This window comes from Podarcis cretensis, assembly GCF_951804945.1.
Source record: "Podarcis cretensis genome assembly, chromosome: 15".
NCBI lineage: Eukaryota > Metazoa > Chordata > Lepidosauria > Squamata > Lacertidae > Podarcis > Podarcis cretensis.
Genome location: NC_137185.1, coordinates 15,474,198 through 15,484,588, shown reverse-complemented (window position 1 = coordinate 15,484,588; position 10,391 = coordinate 15,474,198). Strand labels below are relative to the sequence as shown.

General features: G+C 44.5%; 2 protein-coding genes across 4 annotated transcripts in view; one reads left to right on the top strand and one right to left on the bottom strand.

Moving 5' to 3' along the window:
- Positions 1-1,050: 1,050 nt before the first annotated feature.
- MRPS17 (mitochondrial ribosomal protein S17) lies at positions 1,051-3,304 on the bottom strand. The gene is made up of 3 exons (XM_079954633.1): positions 3,214-3,304; positions 1,664-1,804; positions 1,051-1,492 (listed from the first exon to the last, which is right to left on the bottom strand). Exons 2-3 carry the CDS (start codon positions 1,784-1,786, stop codon positions 1,202-1,204), a joined length of 414 nt encoding a protein of 137 aa, XP_079810759.1. The 5' UTR covers positions 1,787-1,804; positions 3,214-3,304; the 3' UTR covers positions 1,051-1,201.
- Positions 3,305-9,621: 6,317 nt separating this feature from the next.
- LOC307203614 (merlin-like) overlaps positions 9,622-10,391 on the top strand; it is a 30,810-nt gene continuing 30,040 nt past the window's right edge. For 2 of the 3 annotated variants that reach the window (XM_079954535.1, XM_079954536.1), the window contains exon 1: positions 9,622-9,927. The gene's annotated coding sequence lies outside the window, so the exon portion shown is untranslated. The remainder of the gene's footprint in view (positions 9,928-10,391) is intronic. The other variant, XM_079954534.1, reaches the window with a different exon arrangement.

Below are 10,391 nucleotides of genomic sequence, written 5' to 3'. Positions count from 1 at the left end.
TCAGCCCAATTGTTGTATAATTATAGTATAATTATTAGGATTATCCTATATAGTTTTATGATTATGTAGTGTGCTGGGTTGGGAACATTTAATAAAAGAGCAGAGCATAATATATCATTTTTACCAGCAGAAAGTGTCCAACATTGCTTGGGAATTATAAGAAGCCAAAAATAACAGTACAGTTTTGAAACCAGTACATAAAGAAATAGCCTGCTGAATCAGGCCCTTGGCACATTTAGTCCAGCATTCTATTCTCACAGTGGCCAATGAGATGCCTATGCGAAACAAGCAAGCAGAACATGAACATAAGAGCCCTCTCCCTTCCACGAAGGGGCAAAGTCCTCTGGGATGTTTGCCTGTACAAGCAGCACTAACAGGAAATTGAGCTGTGCAAGAACATGGAAGAGTGTTTGCTAAAGTTACCAGATTTTTTTTCAATGAATCCAGGGATACTTTTCAACTTCAATGGATTTTGTATGGGGACTGATTTGTAAATCTGGGGACTGTCACCGGGAAACGGGGACGTTTGGTAATCTTAGTGTTTGCACCATTTCCATTCTTGCGCATATCCCAGGGGACTATTCCCATGGATCAGATCAGTCTTCCACTGTTTTTAATGGTGCCCAGAAACTTACACCCAGAGGCAATTCTCACAGTAGTGCCTGATCCTAAATGTTGTCTCATACCAGCTGAAGTGTTTGAAAAGGTGGTGGGCTCCATCTACCCTGTGCCATAGGAGCCCACTCCTAGGGGCCAAGGTCCCTTCGCCCCCCATAAAATATTTGAGGGGGCTGGAGCCCCCAAAGTTAATGGGCATTGCCATTCAAATGGTGTGTGTGTGTGTGTGTCACATCTTGTGATCAATGATGTGGGGTGGGGCTTACCTGTCCGTCCGTCCCCCAATATTGGATTTCACTGCTTTGCTGCACTGTGAAGTATTAAACATTGTGTATTGTTTTTGGATACCATCAAGCAGAGAGGCCACTTATAAATATTGTAGCAGACCAACTTACATTCACTACTTGAAAGATTTTAAAAGTAAACTGAATGTTTCTGTTGTCCTGTGAGCAGGTTAATTCAAGTTTATTATGAATCATGACAATTTCAGAAAGAACACATAAACACTGTGTTACATACAAGCTCATCCACAGAAGCACATGGAAAGTCTCAGATTATGCTGCCTACCCTGTCCTCACCCCCATCATTTATCTGAAGAAGAAACAGTTAATTCTTGGAGCTTTTCACTAAGGTAACTGGTATCTCTATCGGTCAGGTTTTCTGAGTCCGTTACACTTTCCAGTAGCCTAGTGCCTGCACAAGGCTTCCCCGTCACTGGATCAATGATTTTCCCAACCTTGTACACAATCTCAGCCAGTTCGTGTTTCACGTGCTTGCTCCTCCGTTCGGGCAAAGCTTTTAAGAGAACGATGTCTCCCTCAATGCACTGCTGCTGGGGGTCATGAGCAAAGTATGTTTTCCGCTTGTTATAGAACTGTGGGAGAAGAGAGGAAAGAGCACATGGATTATTCAGTGGTAGGCAAATGATTCAGAGAAACCTGAGTGCCGGCAAGACTGAACCGGGATAGAATTTAGCTGCTCAGCCCTAACATTGACTGAAGTTCTCCATCATACTGGTGTAACTCAACCCCAAAGGAAAGTTTACCTTTAGCAAGTAAGGATCCAGCACCAGCCGCGTCACTCTCACTTTGGCTGTTTTACGCATCTTGGTCCCAATGACTTTCCCTATGATCCATTTTGCGTGGACAGCACCACGCAATGCAGACATGGCTCAGTTACAAACACCCTGAGAAGCAAGAACAAGGTATCATTTTAACAGCCAGTGGCAAAGTACAGCCAAGCCAACACACCTATTATTATTTATAATAACAAGCCTACCTAGATATTTAGAATGCTGATGTGTTTTTAGTTCATTACTGGTTTAAATTTTCTGAATGTTTTCATTGTTTTTACTAATAATTTTGTTGTTTTATTCTTTTTATAAACCTATCTGATGGAGTTTTTTTAAACAATCAAACAGTAAATAAATTTCATGAAATAAACAAATGAAACAAATAATAAATGTATCTGTTTGGCTTATTTCCTACCCTTCACCAGCAAGTACCAAGGCAGATCACAGCAATTAAAAAACGTAATATTAAAAACACTTTAAACAACCATCTTCAGAAACAGCATTTCCCCTTACATTCTAGCCATAAGAAAGGCAGAGGAACACCCCAGGTTTGCTAGTCTTGAAAACCCAGGCTTCCCAAAGTATTAATGCTAGATGCTAGTAAAAATGCTTTAAGACCAGTGCACATCAACACCACATACTAATTGAGAAAGCAGGACAAAATTGTTGCTGTGGAAAAGCTGGTACTGCCAGTGTGTGATGCCTAGATCTTAATCATGAGAAAGGTGTGTTCCAGTACTTTATCTTGATGGATGTGCTCCGCTTCCACTGTCAGAGGCAGTGATGCTTCTGAATACCAGTTGCTGGAAACTACAAGAGGGGAGAGTGCTGTTATGCTCGAATCCCGCTTGTGCGTTTCCCAGAGCCACTGTAAGAACAGAATTCTGGACTAGATTGCCCCCCCTCCCGTTGGTCTGATCCAGCAGGTTCTTCTTATGTTGTTAACAGATTTATTGTTAGATTTCAGACCTGGAGGGCCACGAACTCCCCGGCCCTTGATAAAGTATCTCACAAGCAGGGATGAGAAAATCGCTCTATGTCTGAGATCCTGGAAAACTGCTGGAGAATAGGTAATGCCACAAAATGATGAACAACCTGACACTACATCCACTGTTTTGTTTTTTAAAAGTTACTAGTCAATAAACAAATAAGCATTGCAGCTGACAGTTTAGGGCTGCTGCATTGGCACACAGCTGTCAAATATATCCCCATTAAGTGACCTTGCTCCTGAAATCTTGGGGTGCAATTTACGCTTCCACCATAGGATGAAAAAAAGTGAGAGGAAATTAGGGGGGTTGCAAGCGGACTGGATGAAGATAAGGAGCCCTCCTGCCTCCCAGAATTATAGGGGAGTTTAAACTTAGAGGAGCAGAGGCTGCCTTCCCCCTCCGCAGCCCTACGTGAATCTCCATTAGATCGTCCACCTCTGCCCTTTGTACCTCAACCAGGTCTCTGCCCCGCAGAGACAGTAAAGCTCCCCACCCCCGTGCCCTCCGCCCCATAAATCCGTTGGAAACTCTTACTGGGCCTCTGTCTCCAGGCTGGAAACGGGAGCCGGGGCCAAGAGAAGGAAAAGGCGGAGCCAGTAGCGGAAGTTTGGCGTAGCCCATCTAGGAAGGGAGAGTGGTGTGTGTTTGTAGCCTCCGAGGCCCTTCTGGGATTTTCCTGCGTGGTTTAGCGGGTAAAGCACCGGCGTGGGGAGCAAGAGGATTTTTGGTTCGAGGACCAAGCAGGGGTGACGCTAATAGCTTCTTGTGTTCGGTCTCTATTAATCAGCCGCATATTTTATTCTTCTTAGAGTTGCATTAGTTCATTTGACAGTAGCATCAGAAATAAAATAAAATTAAAATGGTCATTCTTCACAATGGAAAGGGATAGGCTCTTTATGTTGGATTTCTGTCTGTTCTGTGCGGGTTGTTGTTTTTTTACAGCAAAGAAGTTGTGCCAGGGTGAAAGTGTTGGAAGAAATGACAAACGTTTATACAAATATCATATCTGTTTTAAGGCTGCCATAGCAGGATTTCCCTGCCTTTCAAAGTTCCACAACAGGCAGAAATACGAAAAACGCAGCATTGCCGGCGCTGAGTTTTCATATTTGGGGAAAAAGCACATGCCAGATTTCTGTCGGCTGGAGGTGCAGTGATAGGGAAAACAGTACATATCTGCAAAAAAAGTAAAGGAAATAGCTGCCTTCCTGTTCACTTTCCCACCATCTTAAAAACACAACATTAAACTCATTGGCTGCTTAAAAGGTTAGAAATTAAATGACTGCAAAGGCCTGTCTGCATTTTTTAAATGCAGATTTATCATACTGTACACCCCTTTGGTGGTTTTGTGTTGCAAAGTGCTTTAAAAATCTGAAAATAAATAAATAAAATATCCTCCAGCATATCAGAGGATATTTGGGGTGCCCTGATGTTCCATGGGGAGGGGTTCCATGGGGAGAACTCGTGCCCCTGCACCCCCACTTGCCCATCAGGCATTGCTGGGTGTTCTACTAAATTATGAGGTGGCCTCAGTATTGAAGCCTCAGCTTCAGGATCGGTCCTTCCAGTGAGCACTCGGGGCTGATTTCCTTAAGAATGGAGAGGTTTGATCTTCTTGCAGTCCATGGCACTCTCAAGAGTCTCCTCCAGCACCATAATTCAAAAGCATCCATTCTTCGGCGATCAGCCTTCTTTATGGTTCAGCTCTCACTTCAGTACATCACTACTGGAAAAACCATGGCTTTAACTATACAGACCTTTGTTGGCAAGGTGATGTCTCTGCTTTTTAAGATGCTGTCTAGGTTTGTCATTGCTTTTCTCCCAAGAAGCAGGCGTCTTTTAATTCCGTGACTGCTGTCACCATCTGCAGTGATCATGGAGCCCTAGAAAGTAAAATCTCTCACTGCTCCATTTCTTCCTCTTCCATTTGCCAGGAGGAAAGAGGGGGAAAGCAATCCCAGGTTCCAATTCTTAAACAATTGTTCCTGTAATGACCACGGTGCATATTGGGTAGGAAATGCCTGCTGCAGCTGGTCTTTTAACAGAGCTGATGTAGAGAGCCCTGCTTCCCATCTCTCCCCCTGGTGGAATTTTAACAATCTGCATCAATGTGTCAGTAAATGGTCTGGATGGTTGTTTTACATGTGTGCGTTTTTTTGTAATGAAATGTTTATGATCTATTGTAATTCTATTACATTTTTGTGCACCTTTATATAATTGGATGTTTTGTGAACAATTTGTTTTTTGTAGTTCTTAGTCATTTTCTTTATGTGCATATTTATTTACTTACATAACTTAAAATGTGGACTTCTGATTGTAATTATTAGTAGCCGTTGGTTTTGAATGTGGAAATTGTGCTGTGTTTCTTTTATTGAATTACCGTACTTTTTGTTGGGATTTGTAAATTGTTTTGAGATTTATTTTGAAATATGAAGTGGTACATAAATTGACTAGCTGAAAAATTAAATCTGTCAACAGGAGCCCAAAATGAGTCTCTCAGGGCACACTCCTCATGGTGCCCTAATTTATTGTTTTTTCATTAGCCATATTTTTATGGCAGCCCTGTATCACATGTTCAATGGGTGACTCACAATTTTTTTAATGCTATAAGATACAGGACTACTTCTATTATTTATTTGATTTGTCATTTGCTTACTACAAAAAATCTCCAAGTGGTTTACAGAAAAAGGCACTGCCTTGGTGACTAGCAGTGCCTTATTTCAGCTCCAGCTGGTTTTGCCACCAGTGACGCCTTTTGGACAGAGATGACTTGGCCACTGTACTCCATGCTCTGCTAGCTTCCAGATTTGCTTATTGCAATGTGCTATATGTGCAGCTGCCCTTGAAGACAACTTGGAAACTTCAGTTGGTCCATGATGCAGGCACAGCAGACAGATTACTGTCTGGGGTTACATTTAGATCCCATATACAACCCCTGTTTTAAAACAGCTGCATTGGTTGCCAGTTTGTTTCCAGGCCCAGTTCAAGGTCTCACGTTGGTCTTTAAAGCCTTAAATGACTCAGGCCCCAAATATCTGAAATACCACCTTCTTCCCTAAAGACTCTCGTAGGTGCTGAGATCTGCAGAGGGGCCTTCTTGGTATAATAATAATAATAATAATAATAATAATAATAATAATAATAAATTATTTATACCCCGCCCATCTGGCTGAGTTTCCCCAGCCACTCTGGGTGGCTCCCAATCAAGTGTTAAAAACAGTACAGCATTAAATATTAAAAACTTCCTTGAACAGGGCTGCCTTCAGATGTCTTTTAAAGATAGGATAGCTGCTTATTTCCTTCACATCTGAAGGGAGGGTGTTCCACAGGGTGGGTGCCACTACCGAGAAGGCCCTCTATCTGGTTCCCTGTAACCTCACTTCTCGCAATGAGGGAACCGCCAGAAGGCCCTCGCCGCTGGATCTCAGTGTCCAGGCTGAACTATGGGGGTGGAGACGCTCCTTCAGGTATACAGGACCGAGGCTGTTTAGGGCTTTAAAGGTCAGCACCAACACTTTGAATTGTGCTCAGAAGCGTACTGGGAGCCAATGCAGATCTTTCAGGACTGGTGTTATGTGGTCCCAGCAGCCACTCCCAGTCACCAGTCTAGCTGCCACATTCTGGATTAATTGCAGTTTCCGAGTCACCTTCAAAGGTGGTCCCACGTAGAGTGCATTGCAGTAGTCCAAGCGGGAGATAACTAGAGCATGCACCACTCTGGCAAGACAGTCCGCAGGCAGGGAGGGTCTTAGCCTGCATACCAGGTGGAGCTGGTAGGCAGTCGCCCTGGACACAGAATTAACCTGTGCCTCCATGGACAGCTGTGAGTCCAAAACCACTCCCAGGCTGCGCACCTGGTCCTTCAGGGGCACAGTTACCCCATTCAGGACCAGGGAATCCCCCACACCCGCCCGCCCCCTGTCCCCCAAAAACAATACTTCTGTCTTGTCAGGATTCAACCTCAATCTGTTAGCCGCCATCCATCCTCCAACCGCCTCCAGGCACTCACACAGGACCTTCACCGCCTTCGCTGGTTCTGATTTAAAAGAGAGGTAGAGCTGGGTGTCATCACTCCACCCTCAGAAGCTCAAGGAGAGGGCCTTCTCTGTGGCAGCTCCTACATTGTGGAACTCCCCTACCCAAAGAGTTCATTATAGAGCTTCCAGTGAATGCTGAAGATGGCCCTCTCTATCCTGGTTTTTGACACTTGAGGTGTACGTTTTTAGGACCCACCTTATTTTTATGGTTGCAAGCTGTTGTAAATTGTTTTTAATACTGCAACCCATCCTGGGACTTGTGGGCACCATTGGTCCCTTCTCGGGCAAATAATGTGTGCGAGTCCAACCTTTGCATGTGCCCACCCACTCTCCTCTTCCCTCAGGGAATGTTTGATCAAGACAGAACATGCCACCTTTTAGATAAGTGTGTCTTCCTCCAGAAATTTAATCACTGAGGAATCTGTGATAAGCCTCCAAGGCGCCTCGGGATGCATCTTCATTTGAAAATCCACTGCTTTAAAGAACTGGGGTGGGTGGGCTGAGTTTTTAATTAAGCACAAACATTGGAAACTCAGTTCCGGCAGCTCTCAGGTGGGCTCCATTGCCATGATATGAGAACAAGGGAAGTGTTCATGGTGAGTTCTGGCACCTCTTCTTCTAGAAAAATGGCACTGGATAAGAACATAAGAAGAGCCTGCTGGATCAGGCCAATGGCACATCTAGTCTAGCATCCTGTTCGCCAACCAGATGCCCTTAATGGGAAACCCCCCAATCAGGATTCGAGCACAAGAACACCCTCCTGTTGTTTCCAGCATTGCTGCCTCCAGCTGTGGAGGCAGAGCAAAGCCATCCTGGCTGGTAGTCATTGATAGCTTTGTTGCCCTCCATGAATTTGTCCAATCCCTATTTTAAAGCCATCTAGGTTGATAGCTGGGGACGCGGGTGGCACTGTGGGTTAAACCACAGAGCCTAGGACTTGCCGATCAGAAGGTCGGCAGTTCGAATCCCCGCGACGGGCTAAGCTCCCGTTGCTTGGTCCCTGCTCCTGCCAACCTAGCAGTTCGAAAGCACGTCAAAGTGCAAGTAGATAAATAGGTACCGCTCCGGCAGGAAGGTAAACGGCGTTTCTGTGCGCTGCTCTGGTTCGCCAGAAGCGGCTTAGTCATGCTGGCCACATGACCCGGAAGCTGTATGCCGGCTCCCTCGGCCAGTAAAGCGAGATGAGCGCCGCAACCCCAGAGTCGGCCACGACTAGACCTAATGGTCAGGGGTCCCTTTACCTTTACCTAGGTTGATAGCCACCACTGCCTCCTGGGGGAGCGAGTTCCATAGTTTAACTGTGCTCTGAACTTTCTTTATATATTGATCACTGGCTTCCTCCAAGGGCTTTCTTCATCTCTCTTTCACACGACAACTCTGTGAGGTGGTGAATACAGCAAAGAGTCTTGAGGCACCTCAAAGCCTAACAAATGCATTACACAACATGAGCGTTCCTGAGCCAGGAAGATATCAGAAGAGGACAAACAGGACAAAAGAAGTTGCCTTACACTGAGTCAGAACATCTAGCTCAGTGCTGTGCACACTAACTGGAATCGGCCCTCCAAAATTTGAGGACATTCCCAGCCCTACTGAGAGATGGAACCCAGGACTTTCCGCTGCCTTATACTGATCCATTCTGTACTGTTTCAGACCCTTCAGAATAATAGCATCCCCCCCGCAAAGTGCCAAACAGCCAAAGAACACCAGATACAGTACTACTGTGCAAAGTGCAACAAGATTGCTTTTGTTGTTGTTGTTATTTCTGCACTATCAATGCACACGACGCTTCACACAGTAGAAGAGTAGAAGACAGATCTCTGCCCCAAGGACCTTCCACATTTCCCATGAGAGGAATGGGATGGACAAAATGCAGTACACATTTATTTCAGTCATGCATATTTTCTGGTGTGTGGTCAAGCTAAGGAAAATAGCCAGTGTCCAAGCTGAATCTCTAGTGGCAGAGTGTTCCACAGGACTGGGCTAATGATATTAAGGCTCCACTCCTAGTTGTTGTCAAATGACCCTTGCCAACTCAGGGAATGACCCATGACACTCCTTCAGAATACAGATAGGTAGCCGTGTTGGTCTGCCATAGTCAAAACAAAATAAAAAAATTTCTTCCAGTAGCACCTTAAAGACCAACTAAGTTAGTTCTTGGTATGAGCTTTCGTGTGCATGCACACTTCTTCAGATACAATTGACCAGTAATTGAGTGTATCTGAAGAAGTGTGCATGCACACGAAAGCTCATACCAAGAACTAACTTAGTTGGTCTTTAAGGTGCTACTGGAAGGAATTTTTTTATTTTGTTTTTACTCCTTCAGAATATCTTGGTGACCAGGCTGGGATGTAAGGGTTCAGGCGATCCTTGGAACTAATTTGTTAATGGCTTTGTAAATTAATACTGTACAGTACTAGGACCTTAAACCCAGCTCAGTAGCATTCTGCAGCAGCTTGGGCTTGCGAACCAGGCCCAAGGACCGCCCCACACACAACACATTGCAGTTATCCAGCCTTGAGGCTAGCAACACATGGACCACAGTGGTACCAAAGAGAGCGTCAAAAAATAGCAGGCTTTTGAGATCTGCAGAGCTCTTCATCACGCAAGACCCTACACAGGGTGAGAAGAGAGTAGAGGGAAAAAAATATTAATGTTCCCGTTTTCTACCTCTTGCTTTATGTAACCTGACGAAGAACTCTGCAGAACTTGAAAGCTTAGGTATCGTCTTCTGATGTTTTGGTTAATACAGTATAATGATGAAATTGATTTCTCCACCGCACAAATGCACTGGATCCCAGCGGGTTATGATGAGAGGTTTATGTTTTTCTCTCCCTGCAGTGTCTGCTGTTTAGAAATCCCCAGCGCGGGAGGGGGAGGAGTCTCGCAGGCACCCAGGCAGGAAACTGCTCGACGTCTTTTGCCATCACCTGGGAAAGTAAATTCTTCGCTTTCTCCCCGGCAGCTGAGCTGACATGCTCCAGCGTGGAGGAGACAAAGGGAAGGGAAGCCCCTTGCTAGATCAGCCCTTGGCTATGATTTTTGCAATGTGGTGATGTGAACGTGCGCTGTGCAAAATGCAACCTTTAGAATAAACAAACAAACAAATGCTTCTTTTTTATTTTTTAAAAAAGCATTGATTCCGAGAAGAAATTCAGAATCCAATTTGACTCTCCTGCTGTGGAATTGCAGCCTCCAGGAATAACAAGAGAGAGAGGTAAGCAAGCGGCTGTTTGGATCTGGGAAGTCATTCAAACCGCTAAATTGTTTGCAAATCCTTGTAATTGAATCAAAGCAAAGCCGAAAGGAAAAGAAAAAGATTTAAGAAGCAACATAATACAAGGTGTAGAGAGGGGTGTGTGTTTGTGTCTGTGTGTGTGTGAAATCATGTATTTTTCAGCGTGTGATTTATGCATTTAAAAAAAATGTGTTTGGTTCCAGTTTAATCCTGTCCACGTCTACTTTAAAGTAAGCCTCATAGATTTCTATGGGTCTAACTCCCCAGCTAAGCATGTCTAGGATGGCAGAAGACTGGATTTCTCTGGGTTGAATGCAGGCAGTGACCAGCAATGCAGGAAGACAAGGAAATAAGTGAGGGAAGTCTAGCTGTGAAAGAGGCTGGTCACTGTATTAATTCATTTAAAATATTTATTAACCGCTGTTCATTGAAGGATTTTGGGG